We start from the raw sequence: 25,158 nt of genomic DNA, 5'->3' as shown, positions 1-25,158 counted from the left end.
GACCGGCACCGCCGCTCCAGAACAACAACAAAAGTGACACCCGCTTTATTTCAGTCAAAGATGACAGACTTTATTTATGTCACAGTATTCCTTAAATAACTGGAATGCGCACAGAGAAACTACCTAGAGATTTCAATGGAACGGGCTGAGACATTCAATACAATACTTGGTCGCGTTTAGAGCTGCGAGTATCATAAATAAGCTTTGGTGTACGTTTGTAGGACATACAGCATCACAAAGACTCGAGGCCTCGTGCGTCCCTCCTGCTGCCACGTGCGCCCGCATCGCTCCGGCACAGGCGGATTAAAGCAGCAACCGGGGCTCAGAACCACCGAGGGATGCGGGATGAGCCACCCGAACCACGGGCTGGGAGGCGGCACCAGACCCGCACACGAGCCCCGCTCCGGCGGCACGGCCGCAACACGAGGCCCCGCACACGCAACACAACACGAATGGGGACGGGGAGGTCGGGCTGAGCGGCGCGGGGCCGTCAGTGCTGGGCAGCCTGCTGCATCATCTGCGCCTGCTGCATCATCTGCGCCTGCCGCTTGGCTTTCGTCTGCAGGTACCGGCCCTTCCCCTCCTCGAAGCGCCTCTTCTCCTCCTCGCTCTCCGTCTGGCGGAACCAGAAGAAAGCAGTGCCACGAGCATTAGCTTAATGAGGAGCCGGACGGGCACATCTGACGCGTGGGCAAATTGACACGGGCTGTTGGATCGATGCACGCAGCTCCTTCCCAGCTGTCGGGCTCAGCATCGCCCACAGCAGCGTCTGGAGGCTGGGCTGCATCCTCCCGCTCTGAGCTCCAGCGGGCACACACCCCCCACAGCCCCGATGTGCCCCTCTATGAAGCCCTGCTCCACGCCGGAGGGCCCCGCACAGCCCCCACCCCACAGCACAGAAGCCCTGAGGGTCCGCGGGCAGCAGAGAGCAAAAAGAAATGCCATCGCTGCACACAGCACGGCTCCCTCTGAGAGCTCGTTAAAGATGCATTACTCTGAGCTCCATCGGGACCACGGAGATTAATAATTAAATTACTGCTAGCAGGAAGATGCAACTGCGACTGCCCTCATGGGCTGCTTGGGCGGGCGGTGCAATCACAGCTGAGAGCTGCGCTCACCTCGATGCCAGCTCCATGCAGGAGTGACCCCAGCATGGCAGCACTGCATGGCTGTGGGCTGCCCTGCTCCAGCATCCCTCCAGGAGGGATGAGCAGCACCCGCAGCTCATGCTTAGGCTGCAGTACAATGTGCACCAGGAGCACCATGACAGCACCAGCAGGAGGGATCTGCAGCAGCAGGCTAACAGCGAGCAGTGCATTTCATCCCAGCAACATGCATTCCCCAAGCTTTACAGCTGGAGATGGGAAAGCACCAGGCAGGGGATGGATGCTGCTGGGGCAGCACTGCACCTCCTGCTGTGGGAGCTGAGGTGGGATGCAGCTGGGATGGCTGGTTTTCAATTAGCCAACGAAATACTCTGAAAACAGGAGGAGCCACACAGCACAGCGCATTCATCAAGGAGCAGCTCCCCACCGGCAGCACCGCGCCAGCACCGGGGGAAGCAGTGGAGCGTGGAGCCCAGCGCCAGGTTTTCCTCCATCATCAGAAGGGAAAACCCATCTCTGAGCTGGCAGTTTTCAGCCAGGAGGAATTACAAGAACACACCCTGCAGCCTGGCTTGGAGAGGCTTGCTCAAGCCTATGTTTTTCTACTGAATAATTCAAGGAAGAGGTTTTATTGGACAACGAAGCCCTGAGGGCATCACATGAAAAGCCCAAATATGGAAAATATTTGGTGTTTAATAAACAAGCGGCCTGAAAGCTCCCATGCTTGCAGCAGAGCAGAGCGATAGCACTGAGCTGTGAGAAAGCAGCAAAGCCCCCAGCACCATCCCTGTGAGCTTACCAGCAGCTGGGGCACCGGCAGCGGCTTCCCCTCCTTGCTGAGCGACACGTAGGTGAAGAAGGCGCTGACGGCTCGGTACCGCTCCTGCGGCTCATCCACAAACGGGTCGGCGTCCACAAACACTTCGATCTCCATGGACTTATTGCTCGTGAAGGTCATGCGCCCCGAGATGGTGATGACGCTGCCTGCAGGGTGCAGAGCACCATACCACAGCACGGCCCTCGTGTGCATGCGACACCCAGTGCCATCGCCCAGGCATCGGATGCCCCCCGCCCTGCTTGCTGCTTTGCCAACCCAAGGTGCAGAGCTGCCCCAGCCGTGCCCACCCCTCACCTTTCTTGATCTTCTCATGGAAGTTGATGGCGTCCACGGAGGCGGTGACGATGTTGGTTTTGCAGTGACGGGCGGCCACGATCCCAGCGACCTCATCCATCAGCTTCATGGTGACCCCTGCGGGGGGAGGAGAGAGGCTGCAGCCCAGCTCAAACCCTGAGCTTCCAGAGCCTAAACACTATGGAGCTCAAAGGTCGCCTCCTGAAAACAGCACCCACAAAGCAGCACATTGCACGCCCCTATTGCTGCTGCAGTGGGGGATCACCCCCCGCCCATCCCTGCAGAGCTGCCGGCCCAGAGGAAATCACTCCAACACAAATTACAGTCATTTCACACGCAGTATTTATAATCCAGGATTTGCAATTTAAAAGACAGCACCAAGATTGTAGGATTTACTGTTTGACTGTGTCAGTTTCCTGGGCTACAGGGGAAAAAATCCCTGTCTGGCTCCGAACATCTCCAAACATCTGGTGCTGCGGATCCTTCCAAGTGCAATATTTAACTGCCTGTGGATCTCAAAGCAGTGACAGCACATTGACTGTCTTTGAAGGATCTATTCTTAACAGCATTTCTTCTCGCACATCCATAACAAACCCTTCTCAAGGCGGGGTGCTGCCTGGCACACAGCAGCCATGTGCCACACCGGGTGCCTGAGCCTCACTGCACTGACCTGGATGGCAGCAGCACCGCCTGGGAATGCAGAGCTGCCATGGCAACTGCCCGTTTTTATTACTGCCAGGACGGTGCCAGACCCCCAGGGAGGAGCGGTGCTGCCCGGCGCTCCCCAGGCCATGTCACTGCTGGTTAAGTCACCGCCGTCTATGTGCTTCCTTTCCTTGCTAAGGAGCAGGACAGGAGCTTTGTGCAGCCCCAGCGCTGCATCTTCACACAGTGGGATGTTTCCCACATCCTGTGACTCTCCCTGCTGCTATTCTTACCCCATCTGCCACCTGGTGCTAATTAGACCTCACACTCCCTAATTAGACCTTGAAGTTTGGTGGCATCTCAGCTCTGCTCTTCAGAATTGAACCTCAGAGCTCTCACCCTGCTCTGCAGATCATCGTCCCGCTGCCCTGCCCGGATACAGCAGCATCTGTTACCGCTGCGCTCACAGCTCGGCTGGCTGCGCTTTGTAGGTAGATGAGAAAATTGCACGGCTCAATTATCCTCACCCTATCAGCCCATTTGCTGGCTCCGGGCTCCCAGGGGCTCATTCCGGCTCTCTGTGAGCAGATTACCGCGCACGGGGCCATTAGGCAGCGCTCAGGGACTGCGAGCGCCACGCAGGAGAAATGAACTAAATGGTGCATCATAATTGTCACCAAACACGGGCTGCAGACACCAGCTGCAAAGTGCCCACGTGCCAAAAGAGCTTTTCTTCCCCTCCACCAAAGCTGAATCCCACCCTGTACCCAGGGACTCACCCGGTGCCAAGCCCCACACGGAGCCGTGCTGCTAACTCACCTCCATGCACAAAGCCCAGCAGCGTGCAGTCCGACGGGCCCACCAGGTGGATCAGGCTGGACTGGCTGTAACCCACCGTGTGCGGCTCTGCTCATGGGGAGACACAGCAGGGTCAGCACAGCCTGGCATTGCACCCCACAGCCTATGGGTGATGCTGCCCTGCGCTATGCAAACAGCGGTGCTTCCATGTCGGGACCCCCCAGCCATGCACACACTGCTGTCCACTGACATGCGAGTGCCATTAAACCTAAGTGACATGAATTGTGGACAGAAAACTGGTCCCAACGCCTCACACACAACCTCAAAGGCAGCGCCCACTGCGCGCCGTGCACAGCCTTACCTTTCATCTGCCTATCTGTGAGCATGAGGAGCAAGGGAGAAAAGGCATTTAAGCAACCTGCATTATTCATTACTGCCAAGGTGACCCAGTTCCATCCCTGCACATCCATTTGCAGCCCGGGCTGCACTCTGGGATCATCTGGCCATGCTGGAGCTGCGAGCACCTGCATGCCCCACACCTGGCCCCACAGCTCCGAGCACACAGCAGCACGGCAGCACTGCTTGCAGGCAGTGAGCTGCAGAAACCCGGCTCTGTACCCCAGCTCAGCCCCCTGGACCCTGAGCCCACAGTCACCATTTGCTCTGGGCAGCAGTCGCTGACAGCAGCCTCATTACCTGGGTTGATCACTGGGAGGATCACGTCGCCATTCCTCTGCTTGGTCTCCAGCCTGTCCAGCTTCTGCTCCTCGTAGCGTTTCCTGCCCTCATCCTCCTGCTCCTTGTGCATGTACTGCAGCGAGAGGCACACGGCATTGCACTCCCACTGTGCCAGCAGGGACCCCCAGCTGTCCCCATTGCATCCAGGGCTACCATAACCCTACCTGGATGGGGGGCACCTCCACCACCTTGTTCACATTCTTCAGGGACAGCGGCACGTACCACAGCGTCGCTTTGTTCGTCACCTTCTTTGCCCCTGGAAGAGGGAGGGCAGCGTGAGCAAGGCAGGGAGCAGAGCAGCCATGAGGCTGTGATGGTGTTTGGGAGGCAGCACACTCCAAAGGCATCCTGACAAGCCCAGCTGATTACCATGGCAACTGCAGGGAAGGGCTTTTGTCAGGACAAAGCTGGAAACGTGTGTTAAATGATCCCATCTTTCACCAAAAGCAGCAGCCACACCACACAGCTGTGCCCACCTTCCCCCCCTGCCCAGCCCACCCTGGTGCTGCAAGGGGTGAATGAAGCCCAGGTATCACCACGTGCCCCCTGCTCACAGCTCTCATTTCCCCAGAGCTCTGAGCACTTGGAGGCACTCTGAGCTCCTGCCTGGCACCGAAAGCTCTGCATGTCACCAGGCAGTGCCCTGCGTGCCATAGCACAGCATGCTGGGACTCAGCAGCAGGGATGCAGGCAGTGAATGCAGCCCTCTAGTGTCCTGGCTGCCATCCTGGCACACAGCAGCAGCGCCCTGCCCGCATGGGGAGCATTTACCTGTCAAGATATTCTCAGACATGACGTTGACCTGCACTTCCACGGAGTGCTTGGAGGTGTAGGTGATCTCGGCGCTGACGTTGGCCACCTCCCCGATGCACATGGGTGACAGGAAGTCCGTCCGCTCCACGCGTGCCAACGCAGCCACACAGGGCTCCTGGGGGCACAGCACCGCGAGGTCAGGGAGCACCCAGCACCGGGAGCTTCGTGACAGGGAGGAAGAGGAGGGTACGGAGCCACCAGGGCCCGGGGAGCCCTGAGAGCCGATGCTCAGCACCCGCTGTGCCCATAGAGATGGAGGGGGGGATCCTCCCTTATGCAGGAAGCAAAAAGCTTTCCGGCAGCATGAACTTAGTGCACAGCACAGCAGGGCAGGGCAGGGAGCGGCTCCTCCACCAGCTGCTCCCACCGCTGGTCCTGCTGGAGGCCCCGCTCCCTGCCCTGCCCGCAGCTCCCGAACCGGAGCAGCGCTGCAAAGCGGGGCCGCCCCGCAGCACCGAACGGAGCAAGGCAGCTCCCCCCGTCCCCGCTCACCCCCTGCCCGGAGTTGCAGTGCCGGGTGCTGATGATGGCTCCCGCCTCCTCGATCATTTTCAGCACGGTGCCGCCGTGCACGTTGCCCGCGATGTTGGCGTCGTCGGGTCTCATGATCCTGCAGAGGCAGCGCTCAGCCGCGGGGGGGTCCCCCGCCATGCTGTGCCGTACCGTGCCGTACCGCGCCGTACCGTGCTGTACCGTACCGTGCTGTACCGTACCGCGCCGTGCCGTACCGTACCGGATGCCCGGAGACGTCAGCACGTGGTGAGCGCTTCCTGCCCATCGCCGTGGTAACCGCCCGGTACCCGCCGCTCTCGGGCCGCCCCCGCCCCGCTCCCATCCCGGCACGCCCCGACACCGACCCGCCCCGCTCCCATCCCGGCCGCATCGCTCCGCCCCGCGGCGCTGCCCGAGGGCGGCTCAAGGACACCGGCACCGGGCGGGCGGCGGCACCGGACCCCGGCGGGGCGGGGAGGGGCGGCGTTACCTGGAGACCTGGATGGTGGCCGGGCCCGGACCCGCCGCGCCCCGCTCCGACATGGCGGCACCGGCGCCCGCCAACAACGGCGCTGCGGAACCGAACCGGGAAGCGCCGCCCCGCCCCGGGCGTGCGCAGGGGGAGGAGCCGCCGCTGTGACCGAGGGAACCGCCAGGGGGCGCCAGGGAGCGGCGTCGTGCGGCGGAACGGACGGAGGGGAGACACACGGAGCTCCGCAACGAGCCACGCGTGTCCGTCGTGGAGCGGCTCGTGGCCTCCGCTCGTCGGGGGGCAGCGCAGGGCAAAGCGGGGCAGTGGGTGCAGGAGGGTCCCCCCCCATTGCCAGCTCCCAACCGAGCCCTGAGCTGCTGCTGTGACACAGCACGTGGCAGGGGGGGCTCGGGGAGCCTGCAGCCCTCATGGCGGTGCAGCACCTCTCAGCTCCTCTGAGCCCTGCACTGCCACGTTGCACCCACCGCAGGTGGCACCTCCAAAGCCAGGGCCTGGCAGGGTCTCTGTGTGCCCCCATATGGGGCAGGGACAAGCCCAGACCTGGCACAGAAGCGGGGTGCAAGCGCTGCCGGGCCATTGCATCAAGGGGCCCGTGCCACAGCTTGTCTGGTAATTAACCACGGCTGTGGCTGCACATTGACCGCGCTGGCTGCCAAGGCCGCTGCTGAAACCTCGGTGCCCCCAGGCAGCACGTGGTGCCGCACCAGGCGTGGGAGAGACAGGCGATGCCAGCACTGCTGGGTACAGCTACTGCAAAACTTTGGCCAAAGGTTTATCTGTACAAAGGGTTGGGGGTCCCCGGGCCGACAACGGGGTCTGTACAAATAAACAGGGCTCTGTACAGCTGCTCGTGGGGGTCTACCAGGGCCGACAGAATGGGGTGGGGGCTGCGTGGCGTGGGGTGGTGGCTTGGCCGCCTTGGGGCAGGTGGGCGGTGGAGGCTCCGGGACGCAGCTGCGGGCGGGGGGCGGCGGCGTGGGGGGGCCAACAGAGCACCCAGGCGGGCCCGGCACGGAAGCTCTCGGTGGGCTCTGAGGAGAGACGGCCGTGAGCACCGGGCCGGGCCGCGGCGGGTGGGGGCTGGTTGGGGGCCTCACCTGGTGCCGAGGGAGCAGCTGGAACCTCCGTCAGGAACCGCACGGTCATCTCCAGGATGTCCGCCTTCTCCAGCTTGAAGCAGCGGGAGCTCTATGAGGGGCGGTGGTGGGCAACGGGCACCGGGAAGGGGGGATGGACGGGGCGGGCTGAGGGAAGGCAGGGACGGGACGCAGGGCCGGGCCGCGGCACTCACAGCCTTGCAGACGAGCGGCAGGATGAGCGTTTTGAGCTGGTTGAGGCTCTCGTCGATGCGGACACGGCGGCGTTTCTCCAGGAGGGACTTGAGGAGAAGAGGCCGTGGGGGCGGCCCGGCATCACGGAGCTGGTTCTCGTGCAGACCGGAGCTCACCTTGCGCAGCTCGGCGGGGACATCGCGCTCCGGAACCGCCAACGCCTTTATGAGCCGCCGGGCCGCCCCGCCTCCGGGCCCCGTGCGGAAAGGAGAGCGGGGTGGTGGGGCAGGGACGGGCGGGTGGGCAGGTAAGGGGGCAGGGCGTGCAGGTAGGGGGGCAGGGCGTGCAGGTAGGGGGGCCGGCAGGGCAGAGGGGCGGGCGGAGGGTGGCCCGGCCCCGCCGCTGTCCGCCGTGCTGCCGCCGCCGCCGCTGTCCGCGGTGCTGACGGAGCGGGGCCGGGCGGGGCGGGGGGTCTCGGCCCTTTCCCGGTGAGCGCCGTCGGTCCCACCGGCTCCCGCCCCCGCTGCCGTTGCTGGGAGAAAGGAGCGCTGCAGAACGAGTGGGGACCGCCGGGAGCGGGGGCACAGCGGGGTCCTCACCCTGCGGACACCCCACGCCCCCCCCCGGGCAGTGACGGGCAGGTCCCGGTCCCGTTGACGCCTCTTTCCTTCAGCAGAAGCGCGGACCCGGACTCGTGACTCCCGTTACGCGCACTGAAAATCTGAAAGCAACTTTCTGGTCCCGAGGGCTTCAAACCGGGGCTGAAACGCACCTGCCGCAGGTGCTGCACCAAAGGCTGCTGAGGGGCACGGCGGCCGTTCCCGGTTCCCGCAGGCCGCCCGAATCCCGCAGCACCCCGCACAGAAGCGCGGAGCCCCGCAGCCCCGCTCAGGGCACTCGGAGCAGTTCAGCCTGTGCCATGTGTCTCCGTGGGTCTCATCCCAGGATGCCGCGAAGTCTCAGGGGTACCGGCGGCCCCCGAGCCCCGAGCGAGGCGGCTCTGCGCCAAGGGAACGGGCACGGGGCGGCGGGTGGTTCGCCGTACCCCGACGGCCGGGCTCCCGTAGGGGCAACGCGGCGCGGGGCGGCGTGGGCGGGGGTGGGGGGGCGGCGGGGCGGGCCGGACCCGGGGGAGGAGGAGGAGCCGGTGGGGCCGGGCCGAGGCTCCGCGGGAGCGCCGCGCAGTGCCAAGCGGCGGCCGGACGGCCCGGCGCGGCCGGTCCGGGGCCGGGGCCATGGCGCTGGAACGGGCGCTGCAGGCGGCGCGGCAGGGAGACGTGGAGGCGCTGCGGGGGCTGCGGGCGGCGGGGCTGCTCCGGCCGGGGCTGCGGGACGCGCTCGGAGCCTCTCCCGCTCATCACGCCGCCCGCGCCGGCCGCCTCGCCTGTCTCCGGTACCTGGCGGCCGAGGCCGCCCTCCGCGGCGACGCGCGGGCTCGCAACGGGGCCACGCCGGCCCACGACGCCGCCGCCACCGGCAACCTCGCCTGTCTCCAGTGGCTGCTCACGCAGGGGGGCTGCGGCGTGCAGGTGCGAGCGGCCGCGGGCCGGGGAGGGGGCGCGGGGCTCGACGGGGCGGGCTCGGAGGGAGCGCGGGACGGGCGGCGGGGCCGGGGGGGCGGGACGGCTGCCCCCGCCCCTGCGGCACCTCCGGCCCCGGGGAGGATCCCGGCGGGGCACCGGAGAGCCCGGAGGCGTTTCGACGCGGCCCGGAGACCGCCACGGTTCGCTGCGAAGCTCGGGCCAGAGCGGAGCCGCCCGCTCAGCTACCGCGGTCCCCAGCGGGGCAGAAGCCCGTGCCGAGGGGCAGCGGGGGTCCCCTGAGCCGCGGGGCAGAGCGGAGATCGGCGCCCCGAAGGGCGATCGCGGAGCCGGGGCTCCACAGTCGGGGTCCGGCGGGGGAAGCAGCGTTTCGGCCGCGTGGGTCCGCGTGAAGGGTCTGTCCACGGCGTCAAGGTCACGCACAGATTCTGCCGGGAGCGGACAGACACGCGCGGCCTCCGCGCTGCTCGACGGAGAACGGCCCGGACCCGTGCGGGGGTGGGAGCTGAGCTGCCTGAATGGCGCTCGGGACCGCAGATCCGCCACACGCGGGACGAAGCCACGCAGGCCCGCGAGGAGGGGACGGAGGCTGGGGTGGGTGTCCGGGCGCTGTGACCCGGGGGCACCGGCACCTTGTCGGGCTTATACAACCAGAGCGAGCCCCGGGGCAGATAAGCAGCTTGCCCCGGGCTGGCTGAGAGGGAACAACATGTGACGTGGAGGAGGAGGAGGGGTGGCAGAGGTGATTAAGCAGGAAGGAAGGACGGGTTCCGCACGGTTCGGCGCAGTCCTGGCCCGAGGCCAGCTCAGCTTCGTGCCCCGCGGAGCGAAGGGAGCAGCGGGGCCGGGGCAGCGCTGACCCCGCGGCAGAACAAGCGGGGCTTTGTGCGGCGCCGGGCTGGTAAAACGCTGCTGGGGCCCACGGGAACCTGGCACGTTTATGGCACCGCGATCCTCTGCCGTCCTTCCAGGCCCATCCTCTCGTACCCGCGGGGCTGCCCGTACCTCCACTCCTCCAGCTCGGCCCCCCGCCCCACGCGCTCTCCCTCGCTGGAGGTGCAGAACTGTCCCGGGTCCCAATGGCGTCTCCCCTCCCTCCCGCAGGACGCAGACAACTCCGGTGCCACTATCCTACATCTCGCAGCCCGATTCGGTCACCACGAGGTGATCGAGTGGCTCCTCCGCTTCGGAGGCAGCGACCCCACGGCAGCCACAGACACGGGAGCGCTGCCGGTCCACTACGCTGCGGCCAAAGGGGATTTCGCTTCCCTGCGACTTCTCTTAGGACACTGCCCAAGGTAACGGCCCCTGCTGCCCTCGGGGGGCTCGGGGCAGAGTCCAGAGCTCGGCAGTGCGGGGAGGATTCAAGCTTTGGGGGAGCGGGGCGCCCGCTGCCACCTCCCCCCACCTCGGCTGCTGGGCAGGGGCCAGCGCTGAGGGCCGGCCGCATCCATTCCCTGCTGCACAGCTCCAAGGGCAACGCGGCAGCGTTATCACCTGGGCGCACAGCTGCGCTTTATCACCCGCAGATTAAGAGCGAGGAGAAGCGCAACGAGCGCTGACAGAAATATTGCCCACGGAGCCGGGTTTGTTCCCAGCGCTCGTGGCACGGGGCGATAACACAGCCGCCTTTGTCCACCTCCATTATGTAAATGGATTTGGCTGCCCGAGGAGGAGAGGCGACCTTTCCCGCTGCCTCCAGGAGCGCAGGGCCGGACCCCACGGCTGCGCATCGCCACGGCCCCGCACGGTGCCCTCACCCCCCGGTGCAGCCCTTCCCGTGTGCCTGGGATGCAGCGCGGCACCCCGTGCTGAGCCGCCCCGGGCTCGCGATGCGATTACACGGCGCTAATCTCATTTCCCACGGTGGGCAGAGGGTCTATAAATAACAGGGGCCCTGGCTGGGGGGGCACAGGGACGTGCCTCCCTGCCACACCACGCTGGGCAGGCTCAGGGACACGAGAGACCTGCTCGAGCTGCCCCAGCTCCACTCTCACCTTCCCCATGTGCCCACAGAGCCCCCAGCAGCACTTCCCCACCTGCAGGCAGCTCCCCAAGTAAGGCTGCGCTGCCCTTTGTCTCCTGCACCATTGGGGGCACCTGTGCTGCCCCGTGCCCAGATAAGTTAACCCTTCCCACCCCAGGCCCTGTTCCCTCACAGCCCTGTGTCGTCTCCTGCAGAGCTCCCTTGGCAGCAACCCTTTCACACTGAGTTTCACGTTCCTGTTGGGGTTAATCTGCTGCCAGCTGCCTTCCCCTGCCGAGGTGGCCCCTGAATTATTTACTGCTCGCCCTGTGCCTCGGAGGAGGCTTTGTTACAGCTGTGAAATTCAATCCTGGGGTGCCGTGGGATCTGCACGTACATCGGGTGGGTGCGTGCCGGGCTCTGCAGCACCACTGGGGGGGGTTTGGGGTGTTCCCAGCACTGCCATGGGCAGCTTGTGACTCCCATCCTACTGCAGCTTGGCCACCCGCAGGTCCCCAGCAGCTGGTCCCAAAGCAGGCAGCAGCGCGGGGTCGTGGCCATCTGGCACAGCACTCCCTGGCTGCCAGCCGGCACTCACCAGAGTGGATTAACCTGCCCTGATAACAGGGAAATGGCAATTAAAGGTTGGGCACGTACCAAGTGCACCCACACCACATGGCTACAACCCTCCCCAGGGGCTCTGCCGACCCCCCAGGACTGTCCCCAGTGGGACAGAGCCCTGCAGCACGGCACAGCGTGGGGCCAGTGCCGGTTGGGACTGTCTCACGGTTACAGGGATCAATTATTAAGGGCCCACGATCTGTGTGATAACAGAGTGGAGTATTTGTTGCACTTCCTTTTTTAAATATTCAACAGCTTTTTGTGGAGCACTCAAAAAATCCAGCTTTCTGCACAGCAGGGATGCAGGATTTGGGATGCAGGGTGGGGAATGTGGGATGGGAGATTCAGGCCATGCAATGCCAAGTGCCGCCCAATGGGAAGGGGATGTGATGGCCAGCAGTGGGGCTGGGCAGTGCCATCATGCAGGTCCACCCTGCCCTGCTGGCTGCAGGTGCCTAAGCTGCTTACTTAAAAATACTGCTAGATTGCAGTGTCCAAAAACAGCCAAAGGAATGCGATTAGCCCGAGCTTATTGACTTAGTGACCTCCTGCAGCAGCCGCCGTGTCTGTGTGGGGCTGCGGGGTGGAGGGTCCCAGCAGCGGGCTCTGCTCTGCCTGCTCTGTGCCATGCATGTCCCCAGGCACATGACCTCGTGTCCCTGCACATCCACATGTCCCTTGTGTCCTACACATCCTCTGTGACTACGTGTCCTCATACAGATCCCCTGTGCCCCCATAACCGTGAATCCCACACCCCTGTGCTCTGCATCTGCATGACCCCATTGCCCCAGATGTCCTGGTGCCCTCTGAGGACAGCTCCATCAGAGGAGCTGCAGGCGCCCGGCACTGTGCTCTGCTTGCAGCACGCTCAGTGCCCAGACCAAGACCGGTGCCACCCCTCTGTACCTCGCCTGCCAGGAGGGCCACCTCGAGATCATCCAATACTTGGTGAAGGACTGCGGGGCCGACCCCCACGTACGCGCCAATGACGGCATGACCCCACTGCACGCTGCGGCCCAGATGGGCCACAACACCGTCATCGTCTGGCTGGTAAGTGCTGCCTGGGCACAGTGTGGTGGCACGGTGCAGCACGGCATGGCACGGCTCAGCATCCCTGTGCTCTGCAGATGAGCTTCACGACGGTGAGCCTGTCAGAGCGGGACGATGATGGAGCCACAGCCATGCACTTTGCTGCCAGCCGCGGCCACGCCAAGGTGCTGAGCTGGCTGCTGCTGCATGGAGGTGAGATCACGGCGGATGGATGGGGCGGCACACCACTGCACGACGCTGCTGAGAACGGCGAGCTGGAGGTGGGTGCCAGCAGTCAGGGGGGATGCAGGGGTAGGGGGCACTGCACCAGCCCTGTCTTGTGCCCCTTCTCCCAGTGCTGCCAGATCCTGGTGGTGAACGGCGCTGACCTCAGCATCCGCGACCAGGATGGCTACACAGCGGCCGACCTCGCCGACTACAACGGCCACGTTCACTGCGCCAAGTACCTGCGCACCGTGGAGAACATGGTATCGTGGCACACAAGGACGTGGGGCAGGGGCACAGGGGGTGTGGGGCTGTGTGGGGTCTGGGTGCGGCTGTCTGACCACTCACTGTGCTGCAGAGTGTGGAGCACCGCGTGCTGTCGCGAGACCCCTCAGCAGATGGGGAGTGCCGTCAGCCTGACTCGGGCATGTCATCGCCCAACACCACGGCATCGGCACCCCAGGCGCGCTTTGAGGTTGGCTCTCCTGCCAGCACCCTCTCCAACTATGACTCCTGCAACTCCAGCCAGTCCAGCACTGGGGAGAAGAGGGGTGGCCCCCACGCAGCCCCTGCAGCCCGTGAGTGCCTGGGGCAGGGCTCAGGGGGGACGTGGGCTGAGCTCTGCTGTGACACCCCCTCCCCCCTGCAGGGGTCCCTGAGCCAGCACTCACGGACATGCAGGCTTACATGGACATGCTGAACCCCGAGACGCGGCCACAGGGCAGAGGGTTGGCGAGCGAGGGCTCCCCACCGCCACCCCCCAGCTTCCCCCCACCGCCACCCCCTCCTGCCACCCGCCCTCCCCCCCCACCCCCAGCCTACCCTGCGCCCGCACCACCCGCTGCCCCCGACACCGCCGACATCTACGTGCGGGCCAAGAACAACCTGCGGCACGTGGAGAGCCAGGCACTGCGCAGAGAGGTACGGCCCCGTGCTCCTGACCTGGCAGCTCAGGGGGGATGGTGCCACGAATGGGCCGTGAGGGCCACTAACTGCAGGGGGGTATGGCAAGCAGAGGCCAACAGTGCCCCAGCATTGCCGTGGCAGCGGGTGGCTGTGATGCCCTGGCTGTGCCAGCTTGGCGTGCCACACCGTGTGGGTGGCATGTGCCGAGCCCACGTGGCGCCGGCGGTGCCACCGACGCAGCGTCCCTGGGCGAGCTGGGCGTGGGCGGCTGTGCGGAAGCGTGGGGTGCAGGCAGCAGCTGTAACCTGAGTGCCCGGCTCCGGTGTCACCCGCGCCGCAGGTGTCGGGTGGCATTGCTGGTGCTGCCAGGAGCTGAGAGGGCTCAGCGGGACGTACAGGTAAGAGGGGCGCAACCGCCCGGGGCGGGGGGGTGCAGGGTGCAGGGGGCTTGGGGTCCTCAGGCCATGGGCAGCAGCGCCTGGCTGGGGGCAGGGGCCTGGAGCATGGCCACAGGGTCCTGGTGCACAGTGCTGGGCAGTGCTGGGCTCTGGGGCGGGTGGGATGGGGGCTCGGTACCATGGTGTGCACCAGCTCTGCTCTGGGCTCAGCTCCCCATCGTGCTCCCCACAGGATTCATTAGAGGAACTGGGGCTAATGAGCAACCCTACCCAGGACAAATAACTGGGGCTACTCATGGGGTGTGGGTGAGCCCAGGCACAGCTGGTGCCGGGTGCATGAGTGCTGCTTGATCCCACAGCACCAACCCTTGCACCCTCCCATGGGGCTGGGGCCATGGCTGCCGGAGCCAGAGCCAGGCTTGGCTCAGTGCCCGGTGGAGCAGGAAGCACCGAGCTGGCACTTGTTGACTTAGTGGAGGCTGCAGGCTGTACGGAGCAGCTGGGCTTGCCATGCAAATGCCTCGGGTGGAGGTGGCATGCAGGGAAATGCAAATAGTGGGGCCCTGAGAGTGGGGTGTGGGATGCAGGGCGCAGTGGGATCCCTCACCCAGCAGCGGATGCAGTGCTGTGTCACGCAGCATGACCTGCAAAGCCCCAGAGGTATGCAAAGGGGTGAGCCGAGGCCGCGCTACTGCGGGTCTTATAGCCTTAATGGTGACATTGACTGCCAGGTTTGCAGCGGGGCTCCGGGCCATGGGGATAAGCTCCAGCTCCTGGCTAATCCGCGGGGCCAGGACATGGCACTCCCATTCCCAGGGGGTTATCCCAGGGGAAGCTCAGCTGGGCTCCTGGGCATGGGGTCACGGTGCCAGGCACCAGCGAGGCCCTCCACCAGCCCATGGCACACGCGTGGCCTCAGCCCCATGGCTGTGCCAAGGCCTTGCCCTGCGCACCCGCTCAGCTGCGCTCCCATTGCAGCTGGTGTCACGCGAGGGCAGCCCCGAGGGCCTGCGCCGGGCCGACTCCACGCGGCGGTCGCGGAACTTCAGCAAGCAGCCGAGCACAGGTGACTACTACAAGCACCTGGGGCCCAGCGCGGCAGAGCTGCCCGGCCCACGCAGGATGGCACACAGCGAGGAGGTGAGCGCAGCCCCGGTGCTGCGTGCCTTGCAGTGCCCCGACCCCCTGTGACCCCTGCCCGCATTGTTCCAGAGCTCCGTGCTGCCCGCGGACACCATGCACAATGGGGGCCCGGCAGACAGCAAGCCCGGCACTGAGCTGCCACCTCCACCGCCACCTCCGCCACTGCCCGATGCCGCCTGCCCACCACCCCCACCGCCTCCGCCACCCGCCGGGCCCCGCCGCTCCTCCTCCTCCACGGGAAGTAAGTCGGGGCTCTGGGCACCGCGCTGCCGGGCACGTGGCTCTGCCTCCTGGCCGCCCTCGCGCTTCTCTTTGCGCCATGGTGCGCTCCACGTGGCGCGGCTCCTGACGGTCTCTCTGTCCTTCTCTCCTCCGGTGTCGGCGCGGGGGCTCCCACGCCTGCCCGCCCCCACTTGCTCTCACTGCTGGCTGCTTCTCTTCTCTCTTGTCTTGTGGTGGCCAAATCCTTCCTCTGCTACACGCGCTGTGCTGCCTGTCTTCTTCTCCCCCTAGAAGGAAAGGCTTTGAGACAGATGAAGAGTAAGTACCGCAGCTTGCTGCTCTGTGCCAGCAGCAACGCACCAAGATGGGGCACCCTGGCATCGCATGTGCTGCTATCAGTGCTCTTACGTGATGCTGGGGGCACATGGTGCTGGGGTCACACAGCCTCTCCCAGCACCGATGGCCACCAGGGCGAGCTCCCTGCAGCCCAGCACGGAGCAGCTAAAGTGTCCCAGGCCACAAGGCTGACGTGCCGCCTGGTGCGAAGCAGGGCCCTGTGCTGACACAGCTCTGGGGCAGGCATGGAGCGTGGGGCCGGCAGGGCTGGCAGAGCCCCGTGCCCCCTGCGGCCCCCGCGGCCCTGCGCACAGAAAGTCTTTGTTTGCGCTCAGCCGGCCGGCATTACCTCGCCACGTGAGCGCACCGGCCGCTCCCCCGCCGCTGATTGCAGCGTTGGTTGGCAGCAGCTCAGCGCCTGCTTTATTAGCGCCGGCTCCCGGGGTTGGGGGGCTCAGTGGAGCTGGATGGCATTGAGAGCACCCGGCTGTGCCTGCGGCACCAACGGGCATCCAGGCCCCGGCACGGCACAGCCAAGCGGGCGAGCGCGGGGCGGCAGGGAAGGGGCTCTGCCTTGGTGTGGCACCATGGGCCGTTAGGGACGCACGCATGGCTGGCACAGACGGTGGGTGCTTGTGGGGCACGGTGCTGGCCCCAGGCTGCTGGGGCACTGCGGGGGGCTGCAGGGTAGCACAGGGCTGTGCTGCCGTGCCTGGGCTGCTGCCGGCAGCCTTACTGTCCGTGTGGTCTCAGCGCTGCAGCGTGGTGCCAGGGGGCTGTGGTCAGTGCTGTGGGTGTGGGTGCTCCAGAGAGTTGGGTGCAGAGTGATGGTCTGATGGGCTCCTACAGCCTTCTGTCCCCCACAGCCTGCACAGCCAGGGGCAGAGGCTGGCAGCAGCAAAGCCCTCACTCCCCCTGCCTTCCTCCACCAGGCACCAAGTCGTTCAACATGATGTCCCCCACTGGCGACAACTCGGAGCTCCTGGCTGAAATCAAGGCTGGGAAGAGCCTGAAGCCGACGCCGCAGAGCAAAGGTTTCACCACCGTCTTCTCCGGCAGTGGCCAGGCAGGGGCCAATGTAGGTGGCAGGGGGCAGAGGGATGTGTTGTGGGTCGGGTGGGGGCACAGCAAGTACCCACTTTCCTCCTCCCCTCCACAGGCTGACTCGCCAGCATCCTCCCCATCACCCACCAGGACCCCCACCCCACCAGCCACCCCTGAGGCCGGGGGGCCACCGCGCTGTGTGGCGGGGGGCTCGCCAGAGCCAGTGCTTAATGGGAGCTCGCCAGTGCCAGGGCCAGGGGCTGTGGCCCCCCCAGATGTGGAGGCTCTGGTGCCAAGCCACGATGAGCAGGGCCGGCCCATCCCCGAGTGGAAGCGGCAGGTGATGGTGCGCAAACTGCAGCTCCGCATGCAGGAGGAAGAGGAGCAGCGGCGCAAGGTAGGGGGGGCCTTGCTGTGGGGTCCCATGAGCTGTGTGCAGTGAGAGCAGCCCAGGATCTGGCTCGTGGACATGGCGCGGAACCGCATCGCTCTGGCTCCCTGCCATGCTGGGATGATCCCAGCCCCACCGCATGCAGGGGATGGCCTCGCCGTGCATGCCATGGGTGCCATGCACCCTGCCTGGCAGCAAACCCATTCCGGAGCACTCATCCCGTGTGGTTATTGGTGGTGCGTGGTCCTGGCTCCCTGCTGGACCCTGGTACTGGGGGGTTGGCGTGTGCAGGGCTGCGGGGTGCATCCTCAGGAGCTGTTCTGCCCTTTTTCCTGCCCTAGCTGGAGCCTGGGAGCGTCTCGTCCTCCCCGTGCTGGCACTACTCCGCTGCCCATGGGGGCATTCTGGGACCCTTTGGGCAGCTCATGACGGAGGAGGACATTCTCCGCATTGAGAGGCAAATCGAAAACCTACAGGTGATGCATAAGGTGCAGACAGTGGAGACAGAGCTGGAGCAGCTGGAGGAGGAGCTGCAGCAGCTCCTGCCGCTCTCGGCCGCTCTGGCCCCCGAGCGCTTTTCCCTCGACCCCCGGCGCCTGCAGGGCCGTGCTGAGGACCTGCCTGCCTGGTGCAGCAAGACTTCTGCACTGCTGAGGAGCATGGCCATGCTGCTGGCTGCGCTGGGGGGCCGTGAGAGCCCTGGAGCAGGGGGAGCAGTGAGCAGCGCCGTGCCGCAGCAGTCCCCCCCTGCTGCTGCCAGCACCCAGCAGGATGCCCGGCACGAGATCCTGCGCTGTGGTGTCTCGGTGCGTAGCCTGAAGGCCAACTATGAGGGGCTGGTGGGAGCCCCCGTGCCCCGCGCCAGGGTCACCAAGAGGAAGCGATCTTTGCCTGCTGGAGCACTGATGGACAGCTGCACCCGTGAGCCTGTCCTGGAGGAGGACTACGGGGATGAGGATGTGGATGGCATGCTGCGACGGAGCCGCCCGGTGCAGACGGAGCTGAGCTGCCTGCAGGAACGCATTGATGCGCACAAGGAGCGCGCTGTCTCCCTCTTCATGGAGCACTGGAAGAAATGGGCGCTGGTGGAGGCACCGGGCTCACGTACCCATGGGGACGAGCGGCTGCGGCGGCTCTGGAAGCAGCGTCAGGCAGTGGCGAGGCTGCTGGCACGCTGGAGGAGCGTGGCCCACCGTGTGCCAGGGCGGCAGATCCAGCGGCTGAGCCGTGCCGATGTGCTCTACTGGCCCGAGCACTTCTTGCCCCATGTGCGAGGCTCACCCATGCCCTACGACAGCCTCTCGCTTGACCTCTTCATGCTGGGCTACTTCCAGCTGCTGGAGATGAACCTCAGCCCTGAGGAGCGGCGATTCCGGCACCTGCTGTGCTATGAGATGTTCGACCGCCTGAGCACCCACAGCTGGGAGTGCATCCGACGCTTCCACCGCGTCGCACTGGAGCGGATCGAGGCTGGTCAGCGCTGCTGGCTCGATGGCTTTGAGGATCTCAAGCAGGAGTTCTTTGGGGACAGCCCCTCCAGCACAGCGGCAGCAGTGGGATCGAGCCCCGCGCCCCCCTGCCCAGCAGCCACAGCCTGGGGCACGCAGGAGCCAGCCCAGCTGGTCTCGGAGCTGGGAGAGTTCAGCGATGAAGACATCTGCCGCTACATCGACCGCAGCTTCTCCTTCTGGAAGGAGAAGGAGGCAGAGATGTTCGATATCTGAGCCGGGCAGGGCCATGGTGGAGGCGTGGGGCTGCTGAGCACAGAGCTGGGTTTGCAGCTGGGTGCAGGCAGCAGTGCGACCAGTGCATGGCATGGCTCAGCTGCCCTGCTGCTCTCATAGTGGCAGGGCTGCTGGTCGGCTCTGAGGACCGTGGGGTTTGGCCTTGTGCCGTGATGTCCCAGGTGCCCAGACCTCTCGAGGGTCTCGTGGCTGGCTGTGTGTTGAGGTTGCTGTGTGCCGATTGCTGTGTCTGTGTGTTGTGCTCGGGGCGCTGCTCCCCTTTGGTGTGATGTTTGCAGTGCCAGGGCAGTGTGGGCCCCCACGTGTCTGTGCAATAAAGCTGTGTGTGCTGCGAAGGGCTCAGCGCTCTGCACGCTCCTTGGTCACGCGTGCTCCCTGCGCCGGGGTAACATGGAGAGCAAAGGGGACCGGGACAGCAGGACCCACCTGGTGCTGTGCCACAGAGCTGCATCCCACCAGTGCCACGCCATATTGTGCCATGCTGCCTCCGTGCCGTGCTTCCTGTAGCTGTGCGCCCGGGGGTGATGTCTGTGGGAGGGCTGCTGCCCAGGAGCCAGCACACCCCAGCTTCCCTTGTGGAGCCCAGCTGTGCTCCTGGGGCTGGCCATAACGTACCTGTTTGTTGCAGGAGAAGGAGGAGGAGGCACGCCTGGCCAGCATGCCGGCCTGGAGGAGGGACATCCTGCGCAAGAAGCTGGAGGAGGAGAGGTGAGCAGGGCAGGCGGGGGCTGTTTGTGCCGGCCAGCCGCCCCCAGCCCCACATTAACGGCATCTCATCCCTTTGCCTTTGCAGGGAGCAGAAGCGGTGAGTGCCACGCGTCCCCTCTCCTGGTGGGTGGGTGGGTGGGTGTGCTTGGGGGGCTCGGTGACCCGCAGCGCCCTGTCCCCTCTGCTGCCAAACAGGAAAGAGCAAGAGAAGCAGAAGCGAGAGGAGGAGGAGAAGGAGAAGGAGCAGTCAGAAAAGCTAAGGACTCTTGGGTACGATGAGACAAAGCTGGCGCCCTGGCAGAGGCAGATCATCCTCAAGAAAGGGGACATAGCGAAGCACTAGCCCCGTTCCCTGCAGCAGCGTCACCCCCACGCGCTGCTCCCGGCTCTTTGTGGTGGGAGGAGGCTCCGCTCCGTGCCCGGTGCCCACCGGGACGCACCCAGCGCCCTCCTCCTGCCGCCAACGGCCCCCGGTGCTCCCACCTCCCCCGCCCCGCAGGAGCGCCCGCTGCCACCTCCCATGTCCTCGTAGCCCCATCTCGCTGCCCCGCCTGCTGCCCCCAGCGCTGCCCCTCACAGAGCGGGGTCTCGGAGCCGCACGGGGGCTGCTGTGCAATCGCTGCACGCCGTGTGCTCCCCGCGCTCCTCTCCTCCCTCCTCCGGAGCCGCTAGAGGGAGGCTCCCGGCCCACGTCTGACCCAGACCCTCCGCGTTTCGGCGATTAAAACAATAAATCCCCTCCTGCAGTGCCCCGCGCCTTCCTGGGGCTGCCTGCAGTGCCCCCCCTGCCCTCCTCCTGCCGTGCCTGAGTGCCATCCCCCATGGCGCTTCCACCTGTGATGCTCCCATCCAGGAGCCCGGTTGGCCCCACTTCTGTGCTGTGGGGCCGGCAGCAGCCCAGAAGAAGGGCCAGACGCCAAGGGGTGGAGAACACACTGCTTTATTGGGGCAGGGGCAGGCCCACCCATGTGCACCAGCTGGGCGGCCTCGAGAACTATCCCATGGGTTGGCAGCGGGCTCGGTGCCTGCTCGTCCTGCGAGCAGCATGGGGTCCCAGGAGCAGGAGGACATAAATAGGGGTGGGTGAGTGGCCCAGAAAGGGAGTTCTGTCCTGCTCCTGCAGCCTGAGCCAGCAGTCCAGATAACTGACATAAAATGTCTACATGGCATAAGTAACAATACTTAGGGGTAGGGCACTCCATGGCACCAGATCCGCTCCCTTTGCTGACGGGCACAGTGCAGTCAGGGGGCTCAGGAGCAGCCGCTGGGGCCGTGTCACCACATTGGGGACATGCAATCAGGGTCCCAGTGCCAGGCTCTGGCGCAGCGTCTCAGCGCAGCCCGACAGGTCCATGTGCTCCAGGGCGGCGAAGATGCGGTCGAATGTGGCACTGGTCTGTTGGCACCAGCGCTTCAGCATCTCGTACTGCCGGTCACGGAACGGGGCCACCTCCATCTCCACCAGCTCAATCTCCGTGTCCCGCAGCTCCAGCACCCGCATGAACTCCTTCCAGCGCCGCACTGGCACCGCGTTGATGACGGCATAGAGCTGGCTGCCCTGCAGCAGGGCGCAGCGCTGGGGGTTGCTGGGCGGTGGGGCCGGGCTGTGCGCTGTGCTGGGCTCCTGGGGCACCGAGGGCTCTGCGGTGCCATCAGTCAATGCTGCTCTGACAGGCTGTTGGTGCAGCAAGGCCCTGGACTCTGAGCTCCTCCTCGCCGTGCTGGGGCCAGGCTCCCACACCTGTCCGGAGAGTTTGGCCAGGTCCAGTGCAGACCACCCAACCGTGGCCGGTAGCCACCGTCCCACCTCAGGCACTCACCTGGCACTGCAGCACCTCTGTTGCAGCAGCCCTCTGGGTGATGGGGTGCATACAGGCTGTGGGGTTGGTGCAGTCCCAGGGTGGGACTGTGGGGAGGGGGCTGACTGCCGGGGTCTCCATCTGGAGCCGTTTCCACTTGTGGTAGATGGCAAGGGTGCCCAGGAAGAGGGGCCCGGTCAGGCCCAGCAGGATGTACTCCAGCCCCGAGCCTGCAAGGAAGCGGTGCTGTACCCTGGAGCCATGCCCCCTGCCCCACCACCCTCAGCCCCAGCCTCACCGCCCCACACACCTCGTGCACGGAGGCCGCACACCCGCTGGCACTCCTCACTGCATGTCTCCGGGGTGCTCCTGCAAGGAGAGGGATGGTGGGCACTGTGCCGTGTTGCCAGCACGCACACCCTGGGAGCTGCTTACGTGTGGCATGGGTGGCACTCGCTGCCTTCAGCATAGAAGTCGGGCTTGCAGCTCCCACACTGAGCATCTTGACTGTCTGAGCCTGGGGAGAGGGTGTGTGTCAGGGCAGTGGAGGCCCCACAGGTGGCGTCTCATGGGCTGGGTGGAAGCACTCACAGGGCTGCAGGAGCAGCTTCCCAGGGCAGGTCTTGCACTTCTTGCAGGAGAAGTCACTGCAGGAGTCATCCTTGTTCTGGCACTCACGGAAGTGGCCAGACTCGCAGCCACAGGCGATGTTGCTGGTGGCTGAGCAGTTGCTCACCACAGTCTGGAAAGCTGCAGGGGTGGGTGGTGAGCAGGGCAGCATGGCACAATATGGCACAATATGGCACAACATGGCACAGCATGGCACTGCATGGCACAACATGGCACAGCATGGCACAGCATGGCACAGCATGGCACAGCATGGCACAGCATGGCACAGCACAGCACAGCATGGCACTGCATGGCACAGCATGGCACAGCATGGCACAACATGGCACAACATGGCACAACATGGCACAGCGTGGTGCAGTGTGGCACAACATGGCACAGTGTGGCACAGCACACTGCCAACTCACTCTGCTGGTCACACGTGTAGCAAGCATCGCACTTGGTGCGGGTGTTGGGGTGGGAGAGAAAGGTGCCGGCGGGGCAGGCTACGCAGACGCTGTCGTTCCCGTTCCCATGGCTTGTGCAGGGGGTTTGCAGGAACTTCCCTGTGGGCAGCAGAGGGACAATGAGCATGACCACCTCTGTGTGCCCAGGCAGTGCCATGCCACCGTGCCCATGGCAAGCAATGCACCTGGTGCATGGTGCCGTGCCAGCTGGGCACTTCTCACCTGCGGGACACAGGGTACAGCACCGACGGACTGAATGGATCCAGCTCATCCCAGAGGGGCAGGAGGACTTCATGGTGGACCTCTGAGGGCGGTTGGGTGGAAGCACCAGGCCCTGCTGTCTGCGTAGCATGGCACAGTCCTGGCAGCCCGGGGGCTGTGACCCGCTGGCCAGCAGCCACAGCACTGCCAGGAGCACCTGTGGGCAGGGAGAGGGCAGGCTGCAGAGAGCCTGGGTGCAGAGAAAGCATCCCAGGGCAGCGGGGCTGGGCTATTGCACTCACTGCGCTTCCAGCCCTGCACAACGGGCACCTGAGCCCCAGCCATGCCCAGCCTGCAGAGTGTGAGGCCGAGTGGATGCGGTGCCCTGCAGGGCTGGCAGCAGGGCAGGACAGCCAGGGGCAGCCCCGTGCCCACAGCCCCAGGGATGGGAATGCCCCACGGCAGCCCCTGTGCCGGGCTTTCCCCTCTGTCCCTGAGTAATTGGTTTCCTGACCTCAGCACAGGGCACACACTGCGTGGGCACACGGGTCACCCCGCCGGGCTCGGGCAGACCAGCGCTGCCCACGGGCACCCAGCCCACAGATGGTATCAGCCAGCCCAGCGCTCAGCCCCACGCGGTGCGCAGATCAGGGCACGGGAGGGTTAACACCTCCCTCCACTTTCCTCTCTTTTATCTGCCTCACAGATTCGGCGATTTCCTCCCTGAGAGGAAACCATGCCCAGCTCACGCTGTCCCCGATGCTATCGCGCTTCGTGCGTGCGTCCCAAAGTAGGTCACAGCTCCCCCGCCACCTGCGGGGCGCTGAGCGGGGGGAGCTCCGGGGGGAGCACGGGGGGTGCCTGCCCTGCTCCACCCCCTGCAGCCCGGGTGGGGTCCCGGGGCCGCACACGGCGCTGCGATGTGAGCAGCGTTTGCTCGGCCGTGGCAGGCGGGGAGCCAGGGGATTCCACGCCGGGGGCTGGATTTCCCAGCCGAGATCAGCCCGATTACAGGGACTGAATCATTTTCTATTGAAGCCGCCGCCGCCGGACTGGAAACCGTGCACAGGCTGCGCCATTTGCATAACACGGCGATGCCATCGGGGCGGCCGCACCGCAACAAGGGCCCGGCGGCACGTCTGAGTCAGCGCGCGGCCCCGCCGGGCACGAGCACCGCAAAACGGGGCCCGACCTGCACGGCCGAGCCGCCCCGTCCCGCAGCCGGTGGGCAGCACCGCGCAGCACCGCGTCCGCCGCGGGGCCTCCGCTTCCTGTGCCGCTCAAGCACCGCCCCTACCCGTAACGCGGCTCCGGCTGCAGCTCCGCTCCCGGCAGCGCCGGGCTGGGGCACCCACCTACTCAGTGCCCGCAGCCCCGACGTCACCGTCTGCCCCCGTCGTGCACGGGGCTGCAGATCCCTGACCACGTTCGCAGTCTCTCGGCACCGCCCGGCCGTGCTCCCGTGGCCGAGCTCTGCCCGCTGTCCCTGCAGCCTCACCCCGCTCCCCGTGGCCGCACTGTGCCCGCTGTGCCCACGGCCGTGCCCAGCCCCGTGGCCGTGCCGTGCCCGTGGTCCCCACGGCCGTGCCGTGCCCATCACCCCTGTGACCATATCCTGCCCACAGTCCCACCGCTGTGCCCTGGGTGGGGATGCAGGAGGCAGATGCAGCCTCCAAGTGTTCAGCACAGCCCAGACCGATGCAGTGAGTGCTTTCACGGGACACGGGCCCCTCAGCACATTGCCGAGCACATCTCACAGCACTGAGACCACCCACAGCCACCCCCCGCCCCGGGCACCCAGGCACACACCAGCCCGGTCATTGGGCCCCCAGCCCCCCCGCACTCACCGAGGCCGCCCCTGGGCAGCAGCACTTCATCCTTGCAGCGGGCACAGCTGGGTCATGCCGGGTGGCAGCGGTGGGCACGGCAGAGCGTGGGGTCCCCGGTGCCGGGGAGGCTCAGTGCAGGGTTCCCCCACGCCCCATTGCGGCCGCACGACGTGTGATGAATGAGCACCAGCACCAGCACCTCCCCAAGCAGGCTTATATATGTGACCACAGCAGGAGGAAATGCTTTTTTGGAAGTGAGACCAGAGGGTTCGAAAGCACATGACAGGAACGCTGCGCGGGAGGGACCCGTGTCGGCCCGCCATGTTCCTCCCATTGCCCCCAGCAGCACAGGCACAGCACAGAGGGGACACACGGCGTCCTCTGCTTCACCACGCAGAGCTGCACCTCGACCTGTACCCCTGAGCAGGGGGACAGGGCTGGGGATGGCTCCATGAGCCCTAAGTAGTGTCTGCCCCACATCCACTCCCTTCAC

At 65.6% G+C, this 25,158-nt stretch overlaps 4 protein-coding genes across 14 annotated transcripts; 1 reads left to right on the top strand and 3 right to left on the bottom strand.

Annotated features, from left to right (window-relative positions):
* Positions 1 to 48: 48 nt before the first annotated feature.
* On the bottom strand, positions 49 to 6,348 carry ACOT7 (acyl-CoA thioesterase 7). 6 transcript variants are annotated; one of them, XM_015882583.2, is made up of 10 exons: positions 6,215 to 6,348; positions 5,725 to 5,842; positions 5,191 to 5,347; positions 4,584 to 4,675; positions 4,378 to 4,492; positions 4,043 to 4,057; positions 3,703 to 3,789; positions 2,239 to 2,355; positions 1,906 to 2,090; positions 49 to 616 (listed from the first exon to the last, which is right to left on the bottom strand). In XM_015882583.2, the coding sequence occupies exons 1-10, from the start codon at positions 6,265 to 6,267 to the stop codon at positions 491 to 493; spliced, it is 1,065 nt and encodes a 354-aa protein (XP_015738069.1). In that variant the 5' UTR covers positions 6,268 to 6,348; the 3' UTR covers positions 49 to 490. The 6 variants fall into 6 exon arrangements, with proteins under 6 accessions (XP_015738069.1, XP_015738066.1, XP_015738068.1 ...); XM_015882580.2 differs by lacking the exon at positions 6,215 to 6,348 and adding an exon at positions 5,931 to 6,130; XM_015882582.2 differs by lacking the exon at positions 6,215 to 6,348 and adding an exon at positions 5,961 to 6,130.
* Positions 6,349 to 6,443: 95 nt separating this feature from the next.
* Positions 6,444 to 8,725, bottom strand: HES2 (hes family bHLH transcription factor 2). The gene is made up of 3 exons (XM_015882122.2): positions 8,677 to 8,725; positions 7,509 to 8,155; positions 6,444 to 7,405 (listed from the first exon to the last, which is right to left on the bottom strand). Exons 1-3 carry the CDS (start codon positions 8,723 to 8,725, stop codon positions 7,076 to 7,078), a joined length of 1,026 nt encoding a protein of 341 aa, XP_015737608.1. The 3' UTR covers positions 6,444 to 7,075.
* ESPN (espin) lies at positions 8,694 to 20,513 on the top strand. 6 transcript variants are annotated; one of them, XM_015882503.2, is made up of 15 exons: positions 8,700 to 9,017; positions 10,134 to 10,327; positions 12,480 to 12,666; positions 12,744 to 12,926; positions 13,002 to 13,133; positions 13,229 to 13,448; positions 13,520 to 13,791; positions 15,153 to 15,314; positions 15,387 to 15,558; positions 15,831 to 15,857; positions 16,808 to 16,953; positions 17,035 to 17,316; positions 19,684 to 19,763; positions 19,849 to 19,860; positions 19,959 to 20,513. In XM_015882503.2, the coding sequence occupies exons 1-15, from the start codon at positions 8,724 to 8,726 to the stop codon at positions 20,104 to 20,106; spliced, it is 2,511 nt and encodes an 836-aa protein (XP_015737989.1). In that variant the 5' UTR covers positions 8,700 to 8,723; the 3' UTR covers positions 20,107 to 20,513. The 6 variants fall into 6 exon arrangements, with proteins under 6 accessions (XP_015737986.1, XP_015737987.1, XP_015737989.1 ...); XM_015882504.2 differs by lacking the exon at positions 15,831 to 15,857; XM_015882500.2 differs by lacking the exons at positions 19,684 to 19,763; positions 19,849 to 19,860; positions 19,959 to 20,513 and adding an exon at positions 17,652 to 19,390 and having other exon boundaries at positions 8,694 to 9,017.
* Positions 20,514 to 20,686: 173 nt separating this feature from the next.
* Positions 20,687 to 25,101, bottom strand: TNFRSF25 (TNF receptor superfamily member 25). Its single transcript, XM_015882568.2, has 8 exons — positions 24,684 to 25,101; positions 22,858 to 23,053; positions 22,597 to 22,734; positions 22,154 to 22,312; positions 21,998 to 22,079; positions 21,873 to 21,931; positions 21,584 to 21,792; positions 20,687 to 21,504 (listed from the first exon to the last, which is right to left on the bottom strand). Exons 1-8 carry the CDS (start codon positions 24,711 to 24,713, stop codon positions 21,061 to 21,063), a joined length of 1,317 nt encoding a protein of 438 aa, XP_015738054.1. The 5' UTR covers positions 24,714 to 25,101; the 3' UTR covers positions 20,687 to 21,060.
* Between the last annotated feature and the right edge of the window lie 57 nt (positions 25,102 to 25,158).

The sequence above is a fragment of the Coturnix japonica genome, chromosome 21 (genome assembly GCF_001577835.2).
Source record: "Coturnix japonica isolate 7356 chromosome 21, Coturnix japonica 2.1, whole genome shotgun sequence".
NCBI lineage: Eukaryota > Metazoa > Chordata > Aves > Galliformes > Phasianidae > Coturnix > Coturnix japonica.
Note: the sequence above shows the minus strand (reverse complement) of the source record. Positions and strands in the feature narration are given on the sequence as shown.

What these genes read in the sequence shown, in the direction of transcription:
- ACOT7 (XM_015882580.2), bottom strand. Translation starts at nt 6,115, where the DNA reads ATGCGGCCGGGATGGGAGCGGGGCGGGTCGGTGTCGGGGCGTGCCGGG. An exon ending in GTCTGAGAATATCTTGACAG is followed by an intron (nt 4,676 to 5,190) that starts GTAAATGCTCCC and finishes TCCCTCTTCCAG; the next exon opens with GGGCAAAGAAGGTGACGAAC. An exon ending in TGGAGGTGCCCCCCATCCAG is followed by an intron (nt 4,493 to 4,583) that starts GTAGGGTTATGG and finishes CTCTCGCTGCAG; the next exon opens with TACATGCACAAGGAGCAGGA.
- ESPN (XM_015882500.2), top strand. Translation starts at nt 8,724, where the DNA reads ATGGCGCTGGAACGGGCGCTGCAGGCGGCGCGGCAGGGAGACGTGGAG. An exon ending in CTGAGAACGGCGAGCTGGAG is followed by an intron (nt 12,927 to 13,001) that starts GTGGGTGCCAGC and finishes CCCTTCTCCCAG; the next exon opens with TGCTGCCAGATCCTGGTGGT. An exon ending in AAGAGGAGCAGCGGCGCAAG is followed by an intron (nt 17,317 to 17,651) that starts GTAGGGGGGGCC and finishes TTCCTGCCCTAG; the next exon opens with CTGGAGCCTGGGAGCGTCTC.
- HES2 (XM_015882122.2), bottom strand. Translation starts at nt 8,725, where the DNA reads ATGGCCCCGGCCCCGGACCGGCCGCGCCGGGCCGTCCGGCCGCCGCTT. An exon ending in GGCCGTCCGGCCGCCGCTTG is followed by an intron (nt 8,156 to 8,676) that starts GCACTGCGCGGC and finishes CTTCTGCTGAAG; the next exon opens with GAAAGAGGCGTCAACGGGAC. An exon ending in TGCCGCTCGTCTGCAAGGCT is followed by an intron (nt 7,406 to 7,508) that starts GTGAGTGCCGCG and finishes CGCCCCTCATAG; the next exon opens with AGCTCCCGCTGCTTCAAGCT.
- TNFRSF25 (XM_015882568.2), bottom strand. Translation starts at nt 24,713, where the DNA reads ATGAAGTGCTGCTGCCCAGGGGCGGCCTCG. An exon ending in CTACACGTGTGACCAGCAGA is followed by an intron (nt 22,313 to 22,596) that starts GTGAGTTGGCAG and finishes CCACCCCTGCAG; the next exon opens with CTTTCCAGACTGTGGTGAGC. An exon ending in CAGAGGTGCTGCAGTGCCAG is followed by an intron (nt 21,505 to 21,583) that starts GTGAGTGCCTGA and finishes CTCTCCGGACAG; the next exon opens with GTGTGGGAGCCTGGCCCCAG.